Consider the following 27673-nt stretch of genomic DNA (forward strand, 5'->3'; position numbering starts at 1 on the left):
ATGAATATCATTGTTATTTAAAGACATTATTCTTATTTAATAGTTTTGAAATAGTTTAGTAATAGTCGATCATACAGTAGTGTGTCATGGTGCCAGTTACACTTGTGGACATCCTCATGTTCAAACATAGCGTTTGTTATGGACACATTGTGGTTAGCACAGAAGTCCAGCAACATAACACCACACAGGTGCAGATCAAGGAAGCGGTTCCTCCCAGCCACGCTCCTCCAAAATGAATGGGCCGTTTAAATGACGCCCTCTGCCGGTGAAATTTCGTTTTACATATACCATTACAGAATCAGTCTGCTGAAGCTACAGCAGTAACATGGCTTAGGTCGTAAGCACACTTAGTTCCCAATCCAAAGGTCATAGTTTCAAGTGACAAGTATGCATGTTGTATGCAGTTATACTATGTCACTGTCCTCCAATCACCACCACCTGTCGACTAATTGGGGCAATGGTTTAACTGAGAAGACTACCTGTCTACCTACATTGCATCATCTAGTTGCATCATCTAGTTATAATTATAATTATAATTATAATTACAGTGTTAATCATAGGCAAATGAGCTCAGCTCCTTTCTCACGCTGTAGATTCCTGCATGAAGTGACAAAGACATAATGCTCCACAGGGAAGTCACCCTATTAATAGAATATGGTAAAAAGAGTACACACTTTTATTTGTCCTGTCCAGCCATTACGGCAGATAGTATTGTTGATCTAAATGCCCTTATGTACTCAACAGATCAGGGAAAAGTGTAGGACACTCTTCCCTTGTCCCCCCCCCCCAAAAAAAAGACCAGCCAACCCCCGAGAACGGAGAGAGACCACACCCCACAAAGGCAGACAGGGGCCACACACCAGCAGGCCCAGAGACGCCAACTGTAATTTTGACTTGTTCCATTGGCAGATTTGTTAGCTTATTAAAAATATCTTGTATCAATGTTTTAAAAACTTGTTTTTAGAGGGTATTTTTTTCAGTCAGGACATTTTCATTACTTTTTAAACCAAACCAAAAAAAAAACAGGACGGCCAGGACAGGACATGAAAACGGGAGGTTCGGTCACCCTAAATGTGCGGTCATTATGGGGGGATACAAGCTAGGAACTATTAAAATAATAATTCCGATAGTTCAAATGGTTACTGTTGCACTTGCCTGCATCATTGTACTTTCTTCTAAGGATGGTTAGAAACTATTAGACGTTATTTAATATTTTATTTATTGAAGATTTACCTGACAGCAGTTTGCAGTTTTTATATTTAATTTTAATAATCATGCAATGTTTTATGCAAAATACATGTTTTATGCAAAAGCTAAGCAGTTTTATTTTTTTGCATTTTGTTCCCTTTCAATACTGAAAATAAACCAAACCATTAAAACAGTGGTGCGTATCGGACCGTGATTATGGCGTACTGTTACACCCCTAGTAATTACACATAGTTCATAATGTTAACATTGTATATACTAATACATAAAATTGTCAACATGTTTGGGTTATATTGATTGAAATGCCATGTACCATGTTGAAATGTGCTTTACAAGTGTTTAATAGAGATTAGGTATGCAACACAGACTCAATAACAACTAAATCAAGTGAAAAGGACTCACCAATTATTGGAGCTATGTTGGAGTTACATTCAGTACATGGTGATCACTTATTTCCAAAAGTAAGATGCAATAAATCATTTGATTGTGAATTTCCATGTTCTGTTTTTAGCTTGAATACGCTGCATGTAATGAATGCTGGGTTACCATAAATTAAGGAATCATGTATGACATTCTCTTTAAATACTGCACATAGCAATTGTCATTAAGTTATAGCAACAGCTGAGCAAAGTACACACATTTCTCAACAAAATATAAAGACGTTAGCTGTGAACAAAGCAATTGGCTATTTAGATTTTGCATATAGTGTTTGGGATACTGAAAAAACATGTCACATATGAATGCAGATATTGTTATCAAGCTGTGTTGTATGGGAGGTCAAGAGTTCGTTATTGAATGCTGTTTGTTTCATCCAATTTATAGTCACACTCTCCAGCTGTCTCCAAATTCTTGAACAGTCTTGGCCATGGTGCCGTCAGGCCTCATGCGGTCATTCAGCATTCTGCCGTCAAAGTTTCCGCAGAGACCCCCCACCTTTCGTTTGTATACACGTGGTAGAGTTATTTCTGTGGGAATACAGTCTAATGTCATTTTCTGGTAAACATTTCATTTACTGCAGATCCACTGTGATATTTCATAGTTTTGTTTGTTTCCAATCTTGTTTCCTAAAATAGGTCTTTTGGTTTTAACACATCCCACAACTTGACTAGGTCTATAAGCAAAGTCAATACATAGTGTGGCTGTATTATCTGAAACTGCAATGTGAAATGCTGGGTGTTGATGACTGTTGTTCATGCCTTCTGTCGTTATTCTTCAAAGGCGTACTAGAACCTAATGGACCAGCCACACACTTTGCCCACATTACGCAATCAGGCCAAAAAAGATGCAGGTGCTACACTGTCTGGTAAATGCAAAACTATCCATCCGTATTGTCTAGACAGCCTGAGCCTAGATTTTCTAGTGGCGCCAACTGCCAATATCAAAGTACAGTGGAATCTTCGTTAGTGTCATTCATTCGTTCCAGAAGCTCCTAACCGAAACGGATACTAACCGATAAGAGATAGTGTAAATCTAATTAATCTGTTCCAGGAAGCCAAAATATTAACACAAACCAGGTTTACGTAGTTTTACAATTATAGCTTTATACGCAGAAAACAAATCTAAATGCATAAAAATTATCAATCAAAAGAGTAAATGAATATTTAAGATTACTTTTACCTTCATTGAAGATGTGACTGTTCCCAGTGACACGATGTGGCAGCGACATCAACACCTTCTTGTTTTGGCATTTGTTTGGAGTTATTTCTTGAATTCAATAGTGTTTCTCACCTCAGTAATGCAAAATGGAGCCAGAGAAAGTTGCAATTGCCAGGATATTGACCAAGCAGGTGAGAAACTATGTTGGATTCAAGCAATAACTCATGACAAAACAGGAAGGTGGTGTTGAAAAGGAAGGCGTTGATCTTGCTGCCACACGATGCCTGTGGGAACAGTCACGTCTTCTATGAAGGTAAAAGTAACCTTAAATGTTCATGTATCCCTTTCATTAATCATGTATATGCATTTAGAATTGTTTTATGCATGTAAAACTATAAAAAGATGTTTTTTGTTAACCGCTGATGAAATCATCGACGAGCGACATACAGTAGCTGACTTCCGGCTCCGGTTGCCATTTTGTTAGTAAGCTAACAATGCTAACAAGGACATTTGTGATAAAAATACATTAAAAACACAGTTGGACTCGCAACTGTATTGTATTGGAGTGTATTAATAACACGACAAGACGCGCACCATATACTCTGTACACTAACCTGAAAATGTAAGCAAATAGAGGCAAAATTTTCTACGTTTGCTGGAAATCACGCTAAAGGGGGTGGACGCCAATCGAGGTTGTACTTTAAATGTCAATGGTTTATGAAGTTTGAAAAGCTACTATGAGGTAACTATTGGTTACCTGCATCGCTGCGTCCATCAAACTTCACTGCGAGACCAAAGTCAGTATTGACATAGATGTGAGAGGAATGCTTCTGAATCTTCAAACCAAGTGATGGTGAAACAGGAGTCTTGGTTCTCTGTCCATCCACCTATAGAGAAGCAGAATCATGAACCACTGGACAAACAAGTATCTAAGAATTCAATAAATACGTAGTTTTAAAAGTCCTTGAAACTTACAAATAACTTCTGACCCTTCTTGAACTCCACTGTATGATTGTACACTTTCACTGTGAGCCCTTGTAATCTGTGGTGTTCATCATCCTCATTGCTGTTATTGTCACCATCATTCTCATCGTCGTCACCATCATTTTCATCGTCGTCATCATCACCATCATCTTCTTCTTCACTGCTATTGTCCTCATCATCTTTAATGGGTGTATTGTTGCCCTCTATGTAGACGTCCGGGAGATTACTGGGCAAATTTTTGGTTCGGACCAGCACATATGAGTGCTCACCCTCAAAGTCATGCTTCATGTTATCAAAAGTTCTGTACTGTGGATCTCCATTTATCAAACACCTATCAAAGCCTGTTGGCCGATGTGAATGCAACAGTTACACAGATTAGAAATAGCAGAGGCACAACCAGTTTAGTCACATTGTTGCCATTTATGGTACCTGTTTTCTGGCAGTAGTAATGCCCTTCTTCACTTTGGAGGCAAACAGCATTATTATCACACTCATCTTCATCACAGTCAATCTCCCCGAGGCCATCTTGTCTCTGACATTGACATTTGTGGCTGCAGTGGCTGGTGTACCACTCTTGACCAAACTGAAACAAGAGAAAGCCGTCACAATAGCAGTGATACTAACTTAACTGGTGCAAAGTTATTTGGAATTGTCACGTACGCTGTATTTATTGCCATCTCTGTCCACACATCCACATTGCTGGACAGGTACACAAACTCCCCGTCTCAGCACATAGCCATCATCACACACACATCCCGGCTCACAATCTTCAGTGTCATTACAGCCTGGTGGGCCATTGACATATCTACAGGTTGGGCCACAGGCGGAGATACAAGCGGAGTAATGACTATGCTGTGGACAGGGGGGCGCTGGGGAAAGAAATATAACATTATGCACTTCTCAATTTAGCAGCAACAGGGACAAGACTTAAGAATATTATAGATCTCGTACTGTACAATAGGGTGACCATATTTTGATTACCAAAAACCAGCACACTGCGCCCGGCAATCACATAGTCAAATGATACTTTAAATGTAATTTCAATACATTTAAAGTATGCCTCCTCTGTATGAATGAAAAATTGTGATATTACAAAATACCCTCTACAGTAATCACTCGTACTTGAAGTACCGGATACAGGAAGTGTTACGCCGAGTTTGTGTTGCTGAAGAGACCGGAAGGTCAGCTGAAAGTTAATTTATTTTTTTTTTATATAGACAAAAGTAAACATATACAAGAAATATGGCATCAGTTTCAGGTAGATTGTGAAAGTGAAAGTCAAATTAAAAAATGAAAGTGTACCTGATTAACAATATAAATGGTAATCAAAAAATGAAATGGAAATGAAATTATAAACTAGGGGTTTTCTACAAGATTCAGATTAACTGTATGAGACCATGGCTTGTTTTGTCTGAGGTTGAGAATAAAGAAATCTACATTGTGGAGTCCTCCTTGCCGTCTGTTTGAAACCATCCATCCATCCATCCATTTTCTATGCCGCTTCTTCTCATTAGGGTCGTGGGGGTATGCTACAGCCTATCTCAGCTGACTTCGGGCAAGAGGCAGGGTACACCCTGGACTGGTCGCCAGCCAATGGCAGGGCACATATAGACAAACAACCATTCGCACTCACATTCATACCTACGGACAATTTAGAGTCACCGATTAACCTAACATGCATGTTTTTGGAATGTGGGAGGAAACCGGAGTACCCGGAGGAAACCCACGCACGCACGGGGAGAACATGCAAACTCCACACAGAGACATGCCCAGGGGAGATTCAAACCCAGATCTTCCCGATCTCCAGACTGTGACTGTGTGGCCAACATGCTAACCACTAGACCACCGTGCGGCCCTGTTTGAAACCAGTCATATAAAATATGCCTTGGTTTTAGACAGTACATAATAAATTTAAAAAATAGTTTTTGTCACATAATGTAGGACCCAACAAACACAAACACAGGCTTCACAACAGCAGGCTTCATCAGTTCATGCTGAAAGGCTAGGTGGGACACACACCAGTCAGACTAGATACAACAGGTCTAGTCGGAGAGCCAGGTGAAAGATCCAATCTATTTATCCACAGACTAGACCTGTCCTATTTAGTCTGACTGGTGTGTGTCCCACCTAGTCTTTCAGCATGAACTAGACTAGAGCTGTCCTATCTAGTCTGACTGGTGTGTGTCCCACATAGTCTTTGAGATGAGAGGGGAAAGACAACCTGAACAACCTGAACAGTCCAGCTGTGATTGATTGAATGCCCTGGGAATTTAGTGGATTATGTTTCAGAGGTATATTATACTTTGTTACAGTTTTATTCTTAATTTTTTATTGTTGCTACTTTTGATTGCTATCTGTAGGGCATTTCTTTTTTTTAAGTATCTTGGGTGTTGTGTCGACAGGAATGTCTTACGTACTTGATCCAGCAGTGGTTGTTGCTGCTTGAGTTCCATTTGGATGCTGTGGTTTAACAGTACTTGCTGATTGTTGTTCATTGGTTGTTGCTGCTTGTGGTGTTGCTGTTGTTGGAGGTTGTGTAACTGTTCCTGGTGGAGTTTCTGGTTTCACTGATGTTTGTGGGTGGGATCCAGTGGGTAGGGGTCTAGCTGAGGTTTTGGGATATGTAATCGCTGTCGTTATTTCCTCGGCTGTTGGTTCAGGTCCTGGTTCTTCTGTTCCTTCATCTACTTGGTGGTCGGTTGATGATGGGAAAGCTGTAGCGGTGGTCTGAGGTCCAATTGTGACGGGAGCTGCAGGCGTTGTTGTTGAGGCATTCGGGTTTGGGGTCTTAGGTCTTGTGGTGGTCTGTGTGTTTGAGCCAGTTGTGTCTGTTGTTGTTGACGTAGAGTTTGTATTTTGTGGTTGTGTAATGTTTGAGATTATGTCTGTAACCAAATCAGTTGTTATGGGAGGAGGGAGGGTTGGATTAGTCAGGTCTGCAAAATAGATCAGCCTGAATCAGATACACTGGTTGTAATGAGAGGAGACTGTCAGTTGAAGTATCTGATTACCTGCACAGCGCCCACGATATAGTGATATATCATCTATGGCCACATCTGACCGATCATTAGAACCTCGTCGTCCCTCGAAAAGGATCTGTTATTAAGAACAAATATTATGTCCTGTCATTATTTCTGTCAAAACATGCAGGTTCAACACTGAGATTTTCCCCACCTGAAAATGTCCAGCTGTGGTGATGTCAACCTGAGCTTGACGCCACACATTTCCTTGATTGTTCCTCATCATCAAAATTGCATCAGCTGTTTTGTCCTGCAGCAAATAGACATGGAGGCCCATTGTATCGGCAGAGCCGTACATGTGGTACCAGAACTGCAGACACTTTGGACCGGAGGCGGAACACTTAGAACTGATGAGACGAGCCGTGTCTCCATGTGACGCGCTGTTGGCTTCAATGTAAAGATAGTGGCCATCTGCGTAAGAGTTTGATTAGTTGATTAGTTAGCTCATTATTAATACTATAATAAGTTTTCACATTTAGTGTTCGGACTAGATTTCTGTTCTGTTTTCATGGTATATCTCATCACAGCAAATTTCATTTCAGTAAAAACAGCATAATATACACTGCTCAAAAAAATAAATGGAACACTAAAATAACACATCCTCGATCTGAATGAATTAAGTATTCTTATTAAATACTTTGTTCTTTACATAGTTGACTGTGCTGACAACAAAATCACATTTATTATTATTGTTAATATTATTATTATTATTATTATTATTATTGGGGGTGTCTTGCTGTCCACCTGTTGTCTATTTCATTTGCACAACAGCATGCGAAATTGATTGTCAATCTGTGTTGCTTTGTAAGTGGACAGTTTTATTTCACAGAAGTATGTGATTGTGATAAAGTGTTCCCTTTATTTTTTGAGCAGTTTATTTTAACAAAAATATACAGTCCAGACAAATAAAAATTGCTTGGAACATTCTAGTGTAGTTTTAAAATAAAACAATGCATTCTCACAGTCGAACGTCATTGTGTCCTGGGAATGGAACAATTAACCATATGAAAGCAAGGAAGTTGGTAGCTAAAAGTGTGTCTGAGTTACCATCATCGACTGCTTCTGGAATTCTGGAATTGTACGGGTTTGCAACTTTATGAGGGTGTGTGGCAAGGTTACTTACTTTCTGTTGTGTGATCTGAAGAGGGCCCTGTCATAATTGTAGGAGTTGGGCCACTGTGCCTCGTCCAGTCAAACACATCCGTAAGTAGTTGACTCCACTGGCACAGATCTTGGTCAAAATTACAGTTGAGCTGACACACTGAAAGTCAGAAATACTATATGATTGACAGTTTATCAAAAAAATGAATGTGTGTGTGTGTGGGGGGGGAGTACTGTCGTAGAACAATCGCTGTACCTGAGTGTGATGGCTTGTTCTGTTCAGCTACAGTAACATTGCCATCCATAATAGAATCAGTTGTTGTTTCAATGATGGGAGGTAATGTGACATTTGCAACAGGTGGCCCAGCTGTAACATAGGTTGGATCAGTAACATTCACTGCAGGAAGCTGTGTAACTGCAGGAACAGTGGCGTTCTCATCAGGTATGGGAGGGTGTGTTGTCACATTGCTCAGCTCTAAAAATAAAGACAGACATTTAATTATAATAATTTATAAAATGCCAGTGTTGTAAAAAATAAAGATAGACATTTAATTTTATTGATTTATAAAATGCCAGCGTTGCATTCTGTGCATCTTTCCCACCTGAACATTGGCCATGGTAAAGCGTTACATCGTCTATGGCAACATCAGATTCTTCATTGGAGCCCCTGCGCCCCTCAATGATGATCTAATTCAGGAAAAGCAAAAAGCAAAGTTAAAGCTTTAAAAATAGTCATTATCATTTCACCACTGTGACATCATTGACTAGAAAATGTTTACATAAAATGACCTGGAAGGGTCTTGTGACGGTCAGGTCCACCTGAGCCAAGCGCCAGTGGTTTCCTTGATCATTCCTCTTCCACCAAATAGCATCAGCTTTTTTTCCCTGTAGCAAATATACATGGAGGCCCATAGTATCCGCCGAGCCGTACATATGGTACCAGAACTGCAGACACTGTGGACCGGTGGCAGAACATTTAGAACTGATGAGACGGGCCGTGTCTCCATGGGATACACCGTTGGCTTCAGTATACAGATAGTGGCCATCTGATAGATAGATAGATAGATAGATAGATAGATAGATAGATAGATAAATTCACATTGCACATCACATCAACTTCACATCTACATCACGAAAGAGTTTGATTAGTTATATTAAGTACATTCTATAGTATTAGTAGCATATGATTAAACATGATTAATTTACATCAAAGCTGGTGAAAACGTAATTTGTATTTGACAAATGTCTCCTTAAGCAGACAAATTTTAAAACAGCTTCGACAAAATGACAAAAGATTCAAGTACACTTGGTGAATGTCGAAAATAATATTGTAGGTCACCACAATGTGTTAATTCCACGAAAGGAGATATGTGATGTTACACATATCGGTATTGATATCGGAATCAGAAATTGAGAGTTGGACAATATCGGCAAAAAAGCCAATATCGGACATCCCTAGTCTTTACATAACTGCAAATTGACATAAGTAGTAGTAGTAGTAGTAGTAGGATAAATGATTAGTAGTAGCAGCTTCCATCATTCTTTGAACTTTTTTAATTTTTAGTTTTTGTTTCAATTTGTGGACAAAGTTAAACAGTTAAAAGCATCATGCTTAGGCCATGCATGCAAAGTTATAAAACATTTTAAAATGTATGTGCATTGTTTTGTGACTCAGTTAAATGAAAAAAAGTCTGTTTCATTGTAGTTTTCTTAAAAGTAACATTAAAATATCATCTCATCTTGTTCTCATGAACCGTGAATCGTGTATTGTATCATGTATTGTATCGTCCCATGAGCTGAGTGTATTGTGACACCCCTACTCTAATCAAAGTAAACAAATCAACATCCAAAAATGAGGAAGTTTGTATCTTAGGGTGTGCTTGAAAGTGTCTGTCTGTTATAACTCTCTGTTGTTAACAACATGAGCTGCTTTTATTATGGTGTGTTAGAAGGTTAATTACGTCCTGTGGTGTGATCTGAAGAAGGCCCCGTCTTAATGGAGGCAGTTCGGCCACTGTGTCTTGTCCAGTCAAAAGCATCAGCAAGCAGTTGACTCCACTGACATAAATCTTTTTCAAAATTACAACTGAGCTGGCACTCTGGAAATTCAAAAATATGACATTAGTAACTCTAAACCCTCAAATCTAAAACAATAAAACAATTCTTCACTACAGTTGTAGAACAATCACTGTACCTGACTGTTGTGGTTTGTCCTGTGCAATGAAATCAGTTGTTGCTTCAATGATGGGAGGCAATGTGGCGTTTGCTACAGGTGGCCAAGCTGTAACAGGGAACTGATCAGTAACATTCACTGCAGGAAGCTCTGTAACTGCAGTTACAGGCAAAGTGACGTGTGGGGGAGCTGTGGTGTTCCCATCAGGTCTAGGAGGGTATGTGGTCACCACACCACTTAGCTCTAAACAGACAGGAAAATAGATCATTTTAATGAGTTATAAATTGACAGTTTTGAAACTAAGCAACACCTATGTATATATCAGTATGCATGTACCACACCTGAACATTGGCCATGGTAAAGCGTTACATCGTCTATGGCGACATCCGATTCTTCATTGGAGCCCCTGCGCCCCTCAATGATGATCTTAAGGGAAAATAGGGAAAATATGTTCTTCTATACACCTTATTTGTAACACTACTGACTGAAAATTCAGAACTGGATGTTTGATGAAAATATCTTACCTGGAAGGCTCTTATGACGGTCAGGTCCACCTGAGCCAAGTGCCATTTGTTTCCTTGATCATTCCTCTTCCACCAAATAACATCTGCTTTTTTCCCCTGTAGCAAATATAAATGGAGCCCCATAGTATCGGCTGAGCCGTACATATGGTACCAGAACTGCAGACACTGAGGACCAGTGGCAGAACATTCAGAACTGATGAGGCGGGCCGTGTCTCCATGGGATACACGACTGGCCTCAATGTAGAGATAGCGACCATCTAAATGGGAAAAAGGATTATATTTTTTAGCTAAGTTCTCGATGGCATCAGACTGATCTCATGTGCAGTTAACATAAAATTTGTCTTTTAGCATTTATTTTCTGCTATTTCATACCACCAGTGTGGTCAGCAGAGGGCCCAGTCATTAAGGTAGGCGTAGAGCCGCTTTGCCATGTCCAGTCGAACGCATCCGTCCTCATCTGATTCCACCTGCAAAAACCGCTGTCGAAGCTACAGTTCAAACGGCAAACTGCAAGAGAAACAAAAATTGGTAAATTATAACTCGTAATTACGAATCAAAACTGCAGGATCGGTGTACAGGACTGGACATAGATGTTAATGTATAACAACACATCCGCTTTTTCAAGGCGGAACTAATTGAGCAATAAAGTTTAGCTTTTTTGGTACGAACCTGGTTCTGAGGGAAGGACTTCTGCAGTTGAGGGAGGTTCATTTCCACTTCCCAGGCTACCTAAAGAGTTTGATAAAAATTTTACACTGTAACATCATGAGATGCTATGATGTATCATTCATTGATTTATTGATAAATGTTTTTAAGATTACTTGAGCAAGCACCAAAGTGGATGGAAATGTCATCAATCGCCACATCTGACAGAGCATCAGAGCCCCGGATTCCCTCCACAGTGATCTGGCACAGCCAAAGAGAATAAACAAAGTAAGATCAAATCAATTTAACTGACTGGCAACTAGAATATCCACACATTGTCTGAGGCTTACCTGGAAAGGACTGGAGACATTGATGTCAATTTTTCCTGGATGCCAGTCCTGTCCCTGGTTGTTCTTCATGGACCAAATCTTGGTAGCTTTATTTCCTTGGATCAGATACACATTGAGGGCCATGGCTGTGGCTGAACCATACATATGGTACCAGAAGTTGAGGCAGACTGGGCCGTTGTAATGGCACTCAGGACTCAGCAGACGGGCTGGGTCTCCATGGGTTACACTGTCGCCCTCAATGTACAGGTAGAAGCCCGCTAGAAAGACAGTCATCCACAGTGGTGCTCAGAAGGTAATCTTGCAGTCATGTGATGTGGTGGTGACATTTGGATTTTACCCCCAGTGGTGTGGTCATGGTTTGGCCCACTTCCGTTTGTTGGCGTGGCACCTGAATATCTTGTCCAGTCAAAGGAGTCCTGTATGAGCTGCTGCCACCCACACAGGTTCTTCTCAAAGTCGCAGTTAATGGGACACACTGTGGTGAAACAATGAACAACATCACGTGCAGTGCAGGATATAGCCAGTCTGTGTTTGCTAATAGCCATGTATTGAAGAAATCCAATTGTCGTACACAAGCAGTCAAAGGTTTGGAGACATTTTCTTATTTAATAACATGAACAAGTTTGTCCACAGTTTTGACTGGTGGTGTATTTTTGGGATTTTTGTAATTATCGATTGTATTGATCGATCGTTGGACTAAATTAAGCATTTTAAAACTTAAAAATGCTTACATGAACTAAAATGCAAATGTAAGGCATTCAGAAGACAAACTGTACTCACGCATTTAAAGACAAAGGCCTGGGTTTGCGTATCTAACATAGCATCTTCATCATCATCATCGAACAGGTCTCAGTATTTTCACAGGTTAGCGGTTGTGTGTAAGAACTGAGTATACAGTATGTGTGTAACTATAATGTACAAGTATGTACTGTAAGTATTATTACCACATAAGTGTGTCGTCAGCGTATCAAATGAAACAAACCGTTGCTAGGAGTATGTTTGCCATTGTTACCAGGCCTCGTGAGAGAAACAAGGGACTAGCTCAATGAAAACAAGCCCAGAACAGCAAGGAACTGGGGAATTTGCATGCGATTTTACCAAAATATAAGCTTAAAGTCGTTTATAATAATCAGACCTGCAACGCTGATGTGCGTGTGAGTCTATATTGTCTTATATGTCTTATTTTCTCTTATTATGTCGACCATATTGGGTAATACGAGTGTAAAGGTGATTTTTGCTCTGCTATTTCATGTCTAGAGGGCTCTAATAATGTTAAAAAACGTATTTAGAAGGCCGTAAACATGTTTTCTATGCTCTAACTATGAAAATATTCTATTTATAAATAAGGAATCCTTCTTTGTGGAAATTCACTTATCACCGTCGGTACTGGAACCGATTAACGGTGATAAACGAGAGATGACTGTAGTCCTAAGAAGAGAGCATGGAGAAAGTCTTCTGTCGTTGATTAAGACTTTGCCTTCTCGGTGAAATACTTAAACCAGGGGCCTCAAGGGTGTGGCCAATAGTACATTGTAGAAATAAAATAAACAAAAAAAACCCCAATAAAAATGGATCAATACAGCAAAAGGGCATCATGTGAAAAAGCGGAAATGTTGACACTAATAACAAAGATTTGTCTTTAAATATATGAATAACTTTTTTTGCCTTTTAAAAAAAATACTGACATTAATAAATGTAAAACTTCAAATCCAAAAAAATAATTCAAAGATCCTTCAGTACTTTTTTTGTACAATCACTGTACCTGAGTTTTGTGGTATGTTCTTTCCAGCTTCAGTAACATTCTTAATAAAATCAGTTGTTGCTTCAATGATGGGAGGCAATGTGGCGTTTGCTACAGGTGGCCAAGCTGTATCAGGGAACTGAACAGTAACATTCACTGCAGGAAGCTCTGTAACTGCAGTTACAGGCAACGTGACATGTGGGGGAGCTGTGGCGTTCCCATCAGGTCTAGGAGGGTATGTGGTCACCACACCACTTAGCCCTAAAAAGACAGGGAAATAGATCATTTTAATGAATTATAAATTGACGGTTTTGAAACTAAGCAACACCTATGTATATATCAGTATGCATGTACCACACCTGAACATTGGCCATGGTAAAGCGTTACATCGTCTATGGCGACATCCGATTCTTCATTGGAGCCCCTGCGCCCCTCAATGATGATCTTAAGGCAGGGAAAACAGATTCTTCTATAGAGCATATTTGTAACACTACTGACTGAAAATTCAGAACTGGATGTTTGATGAAAATATCTTACCTGGAAGGCTCTTGTGACGGTCAGGTCCACCTGAGCCAAATGCCATTTGTTTCCTTGATCATTCCTCTTCCACCAAATGGCATCTGCTTTTTTCCCCTGTAGCAAATATAAATGGAGCCCCATAGTATCGGCTGAGCCGTACATATGGTACCAGAACTGCAGACACTGAGGACCAGTGGCAGAACATTCAGAACTGATGAGGCGGGCCGTGTCTCCATGGGAAACACTACTGGCCTCAATGTAGAGATAGCGACCATCTAAATGGGAAAAAGGATTATATTTTTTAGCTAAGTTCTCCATGGCATCAGACTGATCTCATGTGCAGTTAACATAAAATCTGTTTTTTAGCATTTATTTTCTGCTATTTCATACCACCAGTGTGGTCAGCAGAGGGCCCAGTCATTAAGGTAGGCGTAGAGCCGCTTTGCCATGTCCAGTCGAACGCATCCGTCCTCATCTGATTCCATCTGCAAAAACCGCTGTCGAAGCTACAGTTCAAACGGCAAACTACAAGAGAAACAAAAAATTGGTAAATTATAACTCGTAATTACTAATCAAAACTGCAGGATCGGTGTACAGTACTGGACATAGATGTTAATGTATAACAACACATCCGCTTTTTCAAGGCGGAACTAATTGAGCAATAAAGTTGAGCTTTTTTGGTACGAACCTGGTTCTGAGGGAAGTACTTCTGCAGTGGAGGGAGGTTCATTTCCACTTCCCAGGCTACCTAAAGAGTTTGACAAAAATTTTACACTGTAACATCATGAGATGCTATGGTGTATCATTCATTGATTTATTGATAAATGTTTTTAAGATTACTTGAGCAAGTGCCAAAGTGGATGGAAATGTCATCAATCGCCACATCTGACAGAGCATCAGAGCCCCGGATTCCCTCCACAGTGATCTGGCACAGCCAAAGAGAATAAACAAAGTAAGATCAAATGAATTTAACTGACTGGCAACTAGAATATCCACACATTGTCCGAGGCTTACCTGGAAAGGACTGGAGACATTGATGTCAATTTTTCCTGGATGCCAGTCCTGTCCCTGGTTGTTCTTCATGGACCAAATCTTGGTAGCTTTATTTCCTTGGATCAGATACACATTGAGGGCCATGGCTGTGGCTGAACCATACATATGGTACCAGAAGTTGAGGCAGCCTGGGCCGTTGTAATGGCACTCAGGACTCAGCAGACGGGCTGGGTCTCCATGGGTTACACTGTCGCCCTCAATGTACAGGTAGAAGCCCGCTAGAAAGACAGTCATCCACAGTGGTGCTCAGAATGTAATCTTGCATTCATGTGATGTGGTGGTGACATTTGGATTTTACCCCCAGTGGTGTGGTCATGGTTTGGCCCACTTCCGTTTGTTGGCGTGGCACCTGAATATCTTGTCCAGTCAAAGGAGTCCTGTATGAGCTGCTGCCACCCACACAGGTTCTTCTCAAAGTCGCAGTTAATGGGACACACTGTGGTGAAACAATGAACAACATCAGGTGCAGTGCAGGATATAGCCAGTCTGTGTTTGCTAATAGCCATGTATTAAAGAAATCCAATTGTCGTACACAAGCAGTCAAAGGTTTGGAGACATTTTCTTATTTAATAACATGAACAAGTTTGTCCACAGTTTTGACTGGTGGTGTACATTTTGGGATTTTTGTAATTATCGATCATATTGATCGATGGTTGGCCTAAATTAAGCATTTTAAAACTTAAAAATGCTTACATGAACTAAAATACAAATGTAAGACATTCAGAAGACAAACTGTACTCACGCATTTAAAGACAAAGGCCTGGGTTTGCGTATCTAACATAGCATCTTCATCATCCTCATCGAACAGGTCTCAGTATTTTCACAGGTTAGCGGTTGTGTGTAAGAACTAAGTATACAGTATGTGTGTAATTATAATGTACAAGTATGTACTGTAAGTATTATTACCACATAAGCGTGTCGTCAGCGTATCAAATGAAACAAACCGTTGTTAGGAGTATGTGTGTCATTGTTACCAGGCCTCGTGAGAGAAACAAGGGACTAGCTCTATGAAAACAAGCCCAGAACAGCAAGGAACTGGGGAATTTGCATGCGACTTTACCAAAATATAAGCTTAAAGTCATTTATAATAAGCAGACCTTTCCACGCTGATGTGCGTGTGAGTCTATATTGTCTTATACTGTATGTCTTATTTTCTCTTATTATGTCGACTATATTGGGTAATACGAGTGTAAAGGTGATTTTTGCTCTGCTATTTCATGTCTAGAGGGCTCTAATAATGTTAAAAAACATATTTAGAAGGCCGTAAACATGTTTTCTATGCTCTAACTTTGAAAATATTCTATTTATAAATAAGGAATCCTTCTTCGTGGAAATTCACTGATCACCGCCGGTACTGGAACCGATTAACGGTGATAAACGAGAGATGACTGTAGTCCTAAGAAGAGAGCATGGAGAAAGTCTTCTGTCGTTGGTTAAGACTTTGCCTTCTCGGTGAAATACTTAAACCAGGGGCCTCCAGGGTGTGGCCAATAGTACATTGTAGAAATAAAATAAACAACAAAAAAAAACAATAAAAATGGATCAATACAGCAAAAAGGCATCATGTGAAAAAGCGGAAATGTTGACACTAATAACAAAGATTTGTCTTTAAATATATGAATAACTTTTTTTTGCCTTTTAAAAAAAATACTGACATTAATAAATGTAAAACTTCAAATCCAAAAAAATAATTCAAAGATCCTTCAGTACTTTTTTTGTACAATCACTGTACCTGAGGTTTGTGGTATGTTCTTTCCAGCTTCAGTAACATTCTTAATAAAATCAGTTGTTGCTTCAATGATGGGAGGCAATGTGGCGTTTGCTACAGGTGGCCAAGCTGTATCAGGGAACTGATCAGTAACATTCACTGCAGGAAGCTCTGTAACTGCAGTTACAGGCAAAGTGACGTGTGGGGGAGCTGTGGCGTTCCCATCAGGTCTAGGAGGGTATGTGGTCACCACACCACTTAGCTCTAAACAGACAGGAAAATAAATCATTTTAATGAGTTATAAATTGACAGTTTTGAAACTAAGCAACACCTATGTATATATCAGTATGCATGTACCACACCTGAACATTGGCCATGGTAAAGCGTTACATCGTCTATGGCGACATCCGATTCTTCATTGGAGCCCCTGCGCCCCTCAATGATGATCTTAAGGCAGGGAAAACAGATTCTTCTATAGAGCATATTTGTAACACTACTGACTGAAAATTCAGAACTGGATGTTTGATGAAAATATCTTACCTGGAAGGCTCTTGTGACGGTCAGGTCCACCTGAGCCAAGTGCCATTTGTTTCCTTGATCATTTCTCTTCCACCAAATAACATCTGCTTTTTTCCCCTGTAGCAAATATAAATGGAGCCCCATAGTATCGGCTGAGCCGTACATATGGTACCAGAACTGCAGACACTGAGGACCAGTGGCAGAACATTCAGAACTGATGAGGCGGGCCGTGTCTCCATGGGATACACTACTGGCCTCAATGTAGAGATAGCGACCATCTAAATGGGAAAAAGGATTATATTTTTTAGCTAAGTTCTCAATGGCATCAGACTGATCTCATGTGCAGTTAACATAAAATCTGTTTTTTAGCATTTATCTTCTGCTATTTCATACCACCAGTGTGGTCAGCAGAGGGCCCAGTCATTAAGGTAGGCGTAGAGCCGCTTTGCCATGTCCAGTCGAACGCATCCGTCCTCATCTGATTCCACCTGCAAAAACCGCTGTCGAAGCTACAGTTCAAACGGCAAACTACAAGAGAAACAAAAATTGGTAAATTATAACTTGTAATCACTAATCAAAACTGCAGTATTGGTGAACAGTACTGGACATAGATGTTAATGTGTAACAACACATCCGCTTTTTCAAGGCGGAACTAATTGAGCAATAAAGTTGAGCTTTTTTGGTACGAACCTGGTTCTGAGGGAAGGACTTCTGCAGTTAAGGGAGGTTCATTTCCACTTCCCAGGCTACCTAAAGAGTTTGATAAAGTTTTACACTGTAACATCATGAGATGCTATGGTGTATCAGTCACTGATTTGATGAGAAATGTGTTTAACATTACTTGAGCAAGCACCAAAGTGGATGGAAATGTCATCAATCGCCACATCTGACAAAGCATCAGAGCCCCGAATTCCCTCCACGATGATCTGGCACAGCCAAAGAGAATAAACAAAGTAAGATCAAATGAATTTAACTGACTGGCAACTAGAATATCCACACATTGTCCGAGGCTTACCTGGAAAGGACTGGAGACATTGATGTCAATTTTTCCTGGATGCCAGTCCTGTCCCTGGTTGTTCTTCATGGACCAAATCTTGGTGGCTTTATTTCCTTGGATCAGATACATATTGAGGGCCATGGCTGTGGCTGAACCATACATATGGTACCAGAAGTTGAGGCAGACTGGGGCGTTGTAATGGCACTCAGGACTCAGCAGACGGGCTGGGTCTCCATGGGTTACACTGTCGCCCTCAATGTACAGGTAGAAGCCCGCTAGAAAGACAGTCATCCACAGTGGTGCTCAGAATGTAATCTTGCAGTCATGTGATGTGGTGGTGACATTTGGATTTTACCCCCAGTGGTGTGGTCATGGTTTGGCCCACTTCCGTTTGTTGGCGTGGCACCTGAATATCTTGTCCAGTCAAAGGAGTCCTGTATGAGCTGCTGCCACCCACACAGGTTCTTCTCAAAGTCGCAGTTTATGGGACACACTGCGGTTCAAAAAAGTATCATGACTTCACCATCAATTACCAAATGCATTACTGACTATAAACAATTCAATACTTGACTCAATAATAGTCGAGTATTAGCCAAACATTAATAGGCATGACTGCTTTCTCAGAAAAAATGTTAAACTCTCTTACAATCTGGTTCTAGTGTTGAAGAGGGAGTTGTTGCTGGAGGATCTTCTGTAGTTCGGGGCTCATCTGAATTGGGGAAGATGAAACAAACCAAAGAAGAACAAAATGACAACGATTACGTCACCATAGATAAGGGGATAGCTCTTCTTGAGCCTCACTAACAGAAACTAACTCTATCAGTCAGGAACGCTAGGATCACACAGTGTGGAACTGCTGTGCTGTAAAGTAGTGGTTTTGGAGCTCACTGATCGGTGAATAATAATGCTGTTGTCATGTACCAATGCATAAAACAAAGAAAAGCAAAATCAAAAATTAACACGGTGTACAAAACACACAAAATGAACACTGACTCAACAATTGGAGTTTATTTTCTAGAGAGAAGATGATACTGTAATGTGCTTGAGTGAAAGCGCAACCTGTTTTTACCGTCAGTTTTGCGTTGGAGTCCTATTTTGGTAGTGGTCAGGGACAAAAATTCAGTCTTAATCAAGTGACTGGACGAGAATGGCAAACACATCTTCACTGTCATAGAAAGTCTGGATCATTCCTTTTAACTTTAATCCAAAATGACTGAACAATGCACACAACACACAAGGGATTTGGTGCATCAGGATGCCTGGAAGTGATATATTTACTATACGTAGTATATTTAAAGTAGGTTCTGCCATAATTTCAGCAGCCCCAGTTAGAAAGCAGTTTGTCTGTTCGTGTACTGTACTCATTAATTAATTATTACATAAAAGAAACCGCATTATTACATATACATTCACGGTGAATGAGACGTCATTAAAAAAAGGTCTATGTGTATTGATTTTTCGATCACATCTGAGGCCCGGTTCAGCCGGGGACCCCTGCTATACAGAATATTGAAATAGTCTACTAAAGTTCTCCACTGCTGTCATTATCAAGTCGGACCCCAACCACTCACCACAGGCAGAATCGCTCTGCCAATCAGGTAGATCCACTCCTCCAACCTGACAAGCTGCTGCGTAGGACTCAAGAGATTCACAGAAGGTGGCTCGGTCGCCGCTTGTGGTACAGTAGTCGTACACACAACTACTGATGTAAATGCTTGGGTGAATGGTTTCATGGCAAGGCTTGAAGGCATCTCCGAGGATGGCATAACACACAGCGTAAGCCTCATTCTCTTCCTCATTCTCACAGGGTTGGGGATCATTTGGATGAGAAACACACCTGGGGAAGAAAGGAGAGGATTTTCTGTAAATTTGCGAATAATTTGGAAAAACCTTCATGCTGCTTTCTATAATGACTTATAGCTGGGGTGTCCAAAGTGAGGAAAACTAAAAAAAAAAACAAAACAGCAAAAATGGAAGAAAAGAGCAAAAGTTAATTTTACATCAATAGTCAAAATTTTTATATTTTAAAATAAAATGTTTTTTTAAACAATAAATTCATAATGTAATGAAAAAAAAACATCAAGAATAGCAAAAGCATTAAGTTTTTATGCAAAAATGGAAACGAGCAAAAAAGTGCAATGTAAGGAGAAAAATGTATTTATACACTTTGTCATCTATAACAAAAAACTTCAGATGTAGCCTGTTTTTTCTTTAAATATACAGGTATATAACATGGGTTGGTTTACAAAATGTAAAATATCAAAGCAGCCCCTTTGATTTTTCAGTATGCAGCCTTTGGTGGAAAAAGTTTGTAGCCTATAGTAAATAACTCACTCGTTATTGTGGGGCACCTTCCAGCTGTCGCCAAACTCAAATGGGTCTGTAGCATTTTGGCCACTCGGTTGTATGAAGTCATCGTCCTGCTGTTCCGAGTAGGTACCGCACAGGCCACACAGTTCGTATTTGTAGCGCTCATCCACTTGCAAGAAGAACCTGTTCTGCCCATCTATCATCATTTTTAGTCCAAAGGTTGTCTCCATGACAACATAACTGGTATTTTTGTAAACCCAAACCATACCATAAGAGGCAGTAGTGGAATAAGGGAGCAAAACACGGCTGTTGTTTACCTAAAGACAGAGAGAGCACAAAATGCATTTCTCTATTGATATTGCAAACTGCCTGTATCGTCTTTTCATGTAAGCTGTTCGTGGTGCTGTCAAATGTACTGAATAATGCTGGTAACACTATCTATCTATCTATCTATCTATCTATCTATCTATCTATCTATCTATCTATCTATCTATCTATCTAACTATCTATCTATCTATCTATCTATCTATCTATCTATCTATCTATCTATCTATCTATCTATCTATGAGCTTGAGCTGAGAGATATTATTGCTGGTGAAATTCAGGAAGTCAGTGAGCCTGATGTGATATTTGAGTGACAAGAACCGCTGGAGCTCATTTAACAATTTGTTCCCCCATGGTAGTTGTTTTCAAAGTTTGGCAAAGTGCCTTCCGTGATAGAACATAAAAGAGCAAGGGCTTCCCCTAAACCCCGGTAAATATTTCCTAGCGGATAATTTATGTTTTCTGCTCATCCCAGGCTATGTCTGAAAAATTTATAAATTTGGCCTTGAACATTAACATAGCAGGGTTTACAAATGTTTTCTTCATTTTCCTCATGCCCACCTCATGCTTTGAAAACTACCTTATGTCCTTAGGCTAAATTGTGCTGGGGACCAGGAATGGTGCATTGTGGAACCAAGTGACAACTACAAATAGGATAGTGGTTAAGTGTTTCAATTGTAACCGTCATTGAAGTTTTTCATTGACTTACATAGACATCCGTGCTCTGATTCAATGTGATGTGCACACCCCCAATTTGGAGAGTTGTGGCTTGCAGCTTGGACCGGGTAAAGTTGTGAAGGGGAGGATGTATGTTGTGGCCGATCACTGTGAAATGGACGGCGCTTTGTCCTCCGCATGTGGTAGCCAATGTGTAACTGCATCCTCCTTGAAAGTCATACGCCATCCCATCAAAGGTGATATAGTGTGGATCGCCGTACACGCTGCAGGTGGCAGGTTTGCTAGCGAAACATCCTTTGACCCCGGATTCAACCTTACAAACCTCATTGCTGGCACATTGCATTTTAATGCACTGAATATTATTGCCACCCAGGCAATGGCACTGCTGCACACACTCTCCTTCCACAAACCTTTCTCCTCTCTGCAAATGAAATGGATTTATGAGTATTACTGTAGGGTAATGTAGTCCTGATTCATCTACCTCTCTTACCTCATAATGATTTCCATCATGCCAGCACCCACAGTCCTCTGCTAGAACACACTTTCCCCCACTGAGTTTAAAACCATAGTCGCACTCGCACCGTTCCTCGCAGCTTCCACAAGGTCCCACTAAATCCCTATTGGAGCACACGTCTGGGCATCCTCTAGCACATGAGTTGTAATGGCTGTTCTCGCCACATTGTGGAGCTGTGAGGTCAAGAGAGAGATACCGGCACCTTTAGCTGTCATTGCTTTATTACAACAAATGCCAAGGAAATGGAAGAGACTGAGCAACATACAGCAGATTGTAGAGTTCCACCATGTAGGCACTGTGACTCCAGCCTCCTTGCAGATATCAGCATACATCTGCAATGTCTCACACAGCACTGACGGGTCACCGTGAGCAGAGCACATTTTGTTCACACATCCCCTGAAGTAGCTTTCTGCTCCCAGAAATGATTGGCAGGTCGCAAATGGTCCAGTCCTAGAGAGCAGGCCTCCACAGTATTGATCGCCGGCATACTCTGCCTCTTCCAAAGGGGCACACTGGTGAGGTACCAGAAGTGTCTCACAGGTGGAGTTTGTCTCCCCACTCTGCCAGCTGTTAGCCAAGGCTGTAGCATCAAATGCAGGTGTTCCGTCAGGCTTCATGAAGTCATCTTCTCTTCGATGGTTAAAGTTGCCACATAAGCCACAGGTTGTGTGGGAGTAAGCGGATGGCAGGGTGATATGTACATCACCAGCACTGTCATATGTTACAAAGAGACCAAAACTGGTTTCCAGTGCAACAGCTGCCGGGTTGCTCTTGATTTTGACAGTGTTGCTGCTTAGGCCTAGTGGAAGATTCCTCCAGACTCCATTGACCTAAAGGACAGTATCAGTTAGATATTTCTAACTTAGAACTCAGAACTGATAAATTTGTACTAAGCTATTCCCACAAATTGAAATTCGAAATTTAAAGTGATTACAGTCATCCCTCATTTCACACTGATGTTGCCACCTGACATCAGTGGGTTTTGTATAAATGGCAAAGTGGTTTAAGACAGTTATTTTGTGGGAAAACGAGACAGGACAGGACAAAATGGCTCGATACTAGCTGACGATCCTTGCCGCTCACTGTATTTTTTTAAGAGTTAGTGAGTGTTTTTGAATTTTGTTTTTTATTTTTGCTGTGTATGAATATGGAATGTATTCATTTCTTAATAAGAGATCTGCACTTTTTAAAGACTTTTTAACTTACTTTAACATATTTGCTATTGTTATCATGTTTATATGATCACATGTCAATATTTTATAACATTTTGCTAACTTTCATTATTGTTATGATCCCCTTGTCTGAAAGAAATCACCTTGTACTACTAGTTCATAATAACGCTACTTTAAATACTCATTAATATGAAGGCTGGCGTGATAAAGTTTCAAAGATCGTTGCAATTGTCTCCCAAAGTAAAGTGGTTACTTTTGATATCACAACACTGCAGCTTTAAATAAGACGTTGTTCATTTCGGCCTTATGGCAGTTACTCACCACGACCCGATGTGTCTGCCGTTTCAGAAGAGACACTCTTTCATTCCCCACATACACAATGACCCGCTGCACAGTTGGTATTGATGAATTCCCATCATGCCCATTGACCACCTCCACACTAAAAGTGGGCAGAGCCTCGGAAGGTGAGCAGGTCTTGGCCAGAATGTAGTTGCAGGGCGTCATGAAGCGAAATAGCACTCCATCAAAAGTGCTGCAGTCTGTGTTGCTGTGTATAGTACACATCCCAGACTTGGATATTTCCCTCGGGGCTCTTCTTTGACGACCGCAAATCTGACCCTTAGGGCACTGGGAGGGAGAGCAGGAGAGGTGGCCCTCTGAGCAGAGGCAGCGGGTGAACTCGTCCGTCCATAATTCCGTGTTAGAATCACACTGGTGTCCTGTGGGAGAATGAGCCCAATAGATGGTCACTTGAATGCTGCGACACCAGATTCAAGACTAAGTGTTAAGTTGAAGGTTTTCATGGACTCAGCCACATTTTTAGTTACGATAACCTATCTCACATGTAGGATTGTTACTGAAATAGAAAACTAATTCCGATATGAACAATTGACTAGTAGCTGACAAGTACCATATTGACCCAAATAGAAGACTGAATTGTTTCCTTAGCATTAAGTCTGAAAAAGCAGGATTTTAAAAAGAAATAATTTGATTTTGAACATGAACAACAATTTAACATAGAACAAACGATAAAGATGAACACAAATAAACATAAAATAAAACCAGAGTCAAATAAGTTTGTCATCTGTATGTTCAAAATGAAGTGGGAGGATGTCGAACTTATCTAGTCCCACCCCGTCACTCTGCATGAATCATCAATAATTGATTTACCTGATTCCAATTAATAACAATAATCATATCAACTTTTAATTTTACACGAATATGGGAACCACTCAAAAAGGCTTAGCATTCAGTGTTTACATTATTTCATAGGAGGCATATACACACACACTGCACTTCCGTTAATCTTGTTGCAACGGGTAACATTTAAAAAAGATTACTGTACAATTCTTAGTTGGGCCAATGTGCCTCATTGTTAAATGCACTGCTGTTTTATTGCACTTATCGTCCAGTTGTTATTTGACTGATATTGAAAGCATGATTTAAAAAAAGGGGGGGGAAGTTGATTTGTTTTAAACATGTTTCCATAAAACAGGTCAAATTCCAATCCATTTTAAAATGCATGTGTGCTTGCATACATTAATGCCAGTCTGACATTAACAGTAAAAACTTCAAGGTACTTACCACATGAGCCTCTCCTTACTCCAATATGGTTAAATGTGACCTGACTCTCCAAGGGTACTGCTGCTTCAAGAAGAACCTGTTTAAACGATGATTATTTACATTGGCTTGGCCCATGGACCTTTTTACATTTAAACATCTATGATCATGAAATTCCACTTCTTACCTTCGTCCCTGATTCAATAATGTTTAGTGGCACAAACACCTGTCGCCAAGAATCTTGTGTCGCTACAGGTGAGGTCCAGATTTCCACCAGGCCAGTGCTGCTTTTGATTAGAGCTCGAAGTGCAGACGCATCAGATGTGGCCAAGTACCAGAACTCTAGACAGGCTTCGCCTTGATCCAATGCACCACTTTCTATTACATCCACTGCAACCGCCTCTGGAGTGGTAATAATGTACAGTACATGTGCTTTCCATGTTCAATTCAAGTCCACACTCCCTGACCTTTATACTGTTCTTTTTAACTCACGGTGCAGAAATGAGGTTTTATGTTAAAACAATAATGCTAATTATAGAGGAAAGGGAAACCGAGATCGATATTGTTGGTATTACAATAAGCACTTCTGCTGCTTTTGTAATAGTTATCTGAATATTGAATTGTTGAGGGTTTTCCTAAGGAAAACACAGCATTATCAAAGATTATTAGTTTGTTCCAGATCAATTAGTGATAGGTAGACGCAGATAGCCTGCCTGTAGATTAAAATGCAACTAAAGTCATCCCTTGCCACTTCGCGGTCCCTTGCCACTTCCCATGGCTTCACTATCACGGTTTTTCAAAAATATATTAATTAATAAATCATGCTGTTTTGTGGTTGACTACAGCCAATTATTAGTACAAAAATATGTATCATTTAAGCATATGTATGTATTTTTTGCCCAAGTTAAGCATTTTAAAGCATAAAAATGGCTAAATGAACAAAAATATAAATACAAGGCATTCGGAAGACACATTCAAAGATATTAAAGGTATGTTGTATTCTACACTGGTCACTAGGTGTCAGTAATGTTCCATTAGACACTCCCACCAGACTTGACAGCCAGAACAACATATCATCTTACTTGTATAACAGGCACAATAATCCCTAAGAAAAATCCCTAATAAAAACATGGGCTTTGGAGTGCCATAGTTTATTAAACTGAACTGGATTTTGGCCTGACCTTTTTAGTCTTTCTTACCTGATGCGCTGCTGTGACTCATTGTCCAATCACACGCTTCACTGTGTGAGCCAAATGCACATTGTGTTACATATTCTGTAATAGAAAAACAAATAGCATTCCAAATTATGTTATTTTTTTTTTAAATCCCTGTTGTTCGAAAATGATCTATGTTGTAAAAAACAAAAGCCAGAACAGTGACCGCGTACCTGAATCTCTTCTCCAGTCTGGTAAAGTAACAGGTGCCGTGTCAATTTCTGCCCTGAAATTGGCAAGAATAGAACATTTTGACAAATTACTTCTTTTTCCTGCAAACCCATATGAGCTTAAATAAAAGGGAGAAACTTATTGATGGACTTACCTGCATTGAGTGCCAGTCTGAGTTAGAAAGAGAAGAGTCGCCGTGACTAACAAATCTGTGTGGAAGCCTCCAAGCATGGCTGATCCTTTCACTCCAGCTATTCTGTTGCTAATACGCTCACCTTGACGAGCTTCAGAATGAATATTGATGAGTGATTTTTTTTTTGTGTGTGTGTGTGTTGCAACACAGTTTCATGGATGTGACCTTTTAACTGCCAGCGCAGTGTGTTGGACCCGCTGGTGTCACTCCGGGAACGAAGCGGAGGGCGTGGGGCATTTATAGCCCACCGCCGGACTACGTAGCCACATCAGTGGGTGGAGACAACAGGTTAAAGCTGTGGAATAAAAAAAGGTTTGTCCACTGACAACAGCAGCAGCACAGTTACAGGAAGCGGCAAGAGATAAGGTCAGCGCTTTAGTGTTGCTAGGTTATAAAAAATAACAAACGGGCATAAAAGCGTCAAAGATACACTTATCAAGACAATACGGAAATCTGTTCACAAAAAACGTACAAAAGTTCTGAAGGTTAGTATTTGTACAATTGCTGCTATCATAATAGTATAATTATTTTAACTGACAAGGCCAAAAATATTACACCCAGAATGTAACTTTTTAAATGCCCCCTATTGCCAATCCAAACCTCTAAACCATGCTTTTCAAGTGTGGCACAGTAAGCCCCCTCTCAGAAAATATACTCTAACACAGCCCCCTCCCTGAAAAACTGATTTTTTTGGAGCATATTTTTATTTTTTGCTTGAAAAATATTTGAAAGATACGTTTTTCTTCATTTTTCTCAAGCTGTTACGCCTCCCAGGGGAGTCCCACCTCACACTTTGAAAACCCGTGCTACGTAGAATACACAGAGAACATCGCTGAAATATTGTGAAAATAAAGTGATCATTGTTCAAGAAACTTTCCCCCACTGAGTTTAAAACCATAGTCGCACTCCAAAAATTTTTGGAGTGAAAAATGTTTTTAAATGAGTACAGATAAGGATCTTGTGAAGTTTATCTTTGTGTGATCATTTACACACAGCTACACACAAGGCTGGTAATTCTCGTAATCTTACAACATTTTCTTGCAATATTACAACTTTATTCATGCAACATTAAACCTTTACTCTCATACATTTGTGATTCCATTTTGGGGAATATTATCTTTTAAAAAAAAATTAATTATATACATATACATACATACACACACACACACACACACACATTGGAAACGTCTTTATTCTTGTAACTTTGCCATTTTTCCCCCCTTAATGTTGCATCTTTCTTCTTGGGACCTTTCTTCTCATAACTGTGCATTTTTTTCTTGTATTGTTGTGATTTTATGATTGGAGCACAACAACATTATTGTTATTTTTTTAACTTCAATGATTGTGAGTTTACTGTTTGTTCTGCGTTAGCCAAGTACTCATTCGTATCTTGCAGTATGA

General features: G+C 40.1%; 1 protein-coding gene and 1 long non-coding RNA gene across 3 annotated transcripts in view; one reads left to right on the forward strand and one right to left on the reverse strand.

Moving 5' to 3' along the window:
- Positions 1-27673, forward strand: part of LOC129177428 (uncharacterized) — a 72410-nt gene that overhangs the window by 17732 nt on the left and 27005 nt on the right. The window lies entirely within an intron of this gene.
- On the reverse strand, positions 1626-26454 carry LOC129177427 (MAM and LDL-receptor class A domain-containing protein 1-like). 2 transcript variants are annotated; one of them, XM_054768548.1, is made up of 49 exons: positions 26234-26454; positions 26082-26134; positions 25894-25968; positions 24882-25096; positions 24719-24794; positions 23456-23853; positions 22228-22792; positions 21939-22135; positions 21480-21869; positions 20471-20763; positions 19708-19973; positions 18783-18845; positions 18492-18629; positions 18155-18411; positions 17981-18065; positions 17830-17889; positions 17533-17667; positions 17161-17417; positions 16983-17067; positions 16645-16884; positions 15211-15348; positions 14874-15130; positions 14700-14784; positions 14548-14607; positions 14250-14384; positions 13878-14134; positions 13700-13784; positions 13362-13601; positions 11937-12074; positions 11600-11856; positions 11438-11510; positions 11274-11333; positions 10977-11111; positions 10605-10861; positions 10422-10506; positions 10102-10323; positions 9869-10006; positions 8697-8953; positions 8510-8594; positions 8164-8382; positions 7930-8067; positions 6961-7217; positions 6798-6882; positions 6204-6722; positions 4447-4655; positions 4216-4369; positions 3778-4127; positions 3560-3689; positions 1626-2171 (listed from the first exon to the last, which is right to left on the reverse strand). In XM_054768548.1, exons 1-49 carry the CDS (start codon positions 26308-26310, stop codon positions 2029-2031), a joined length of 9093 nt encoding a protein of 3030 aa, XP_054624523.1. In that variant the 5' UTR covers positions 26311-26454; the 3' UTR covers positions 1626-2028. The 2 variants fall into 2 exon arrangements, with proteins under 2 accessions (XP_054624523.1, XP_054624522.1); XM_054768547.1 differs by having other exon boundaries at positions 11426-11510.

This window comes from Dunckerocampus dactyliophorus, chromosome 2 (genome assembly GCF_027744805.1).
Source record: "Dunckerocampus dactyliophorus isolate RoL2022-P2 chromosome 2, RoL_Ddac_1.1, whole genome shotgun sequence".
Taxonomy (NCBI): domain Eukaryota; kingdom Metazoa; phylum Chordata; class Actinopteri; order Syngnathiformes; family Syngnathidae; genus Dunckerocampus; species Dunckerocampus dactyliophorus.

Coding starts and splice junctions, on each gene's coding strand:
- LOC129177427 (XM_054768547.1), bottom strand. CDS start 26,310: ATGCTTGGAGGCTTCCACACAGATTTGTTAGTCACGGCGACTCTTCTC. Junction 11,112..11,273: donor AGTCCTTCCCTCAGAACCAG/GTTCGTACCAAA, acceptor TTTCTCTTGCAG/TTTGCCGTTTGAACTGTAGC. Junction 8,068..8,163: donor GAACAAGCCATCACACTCAG/GTACAGCGATTG, acceptor TCTGACTTTCAG/TGTGTCAGCTCAACTGTAAT.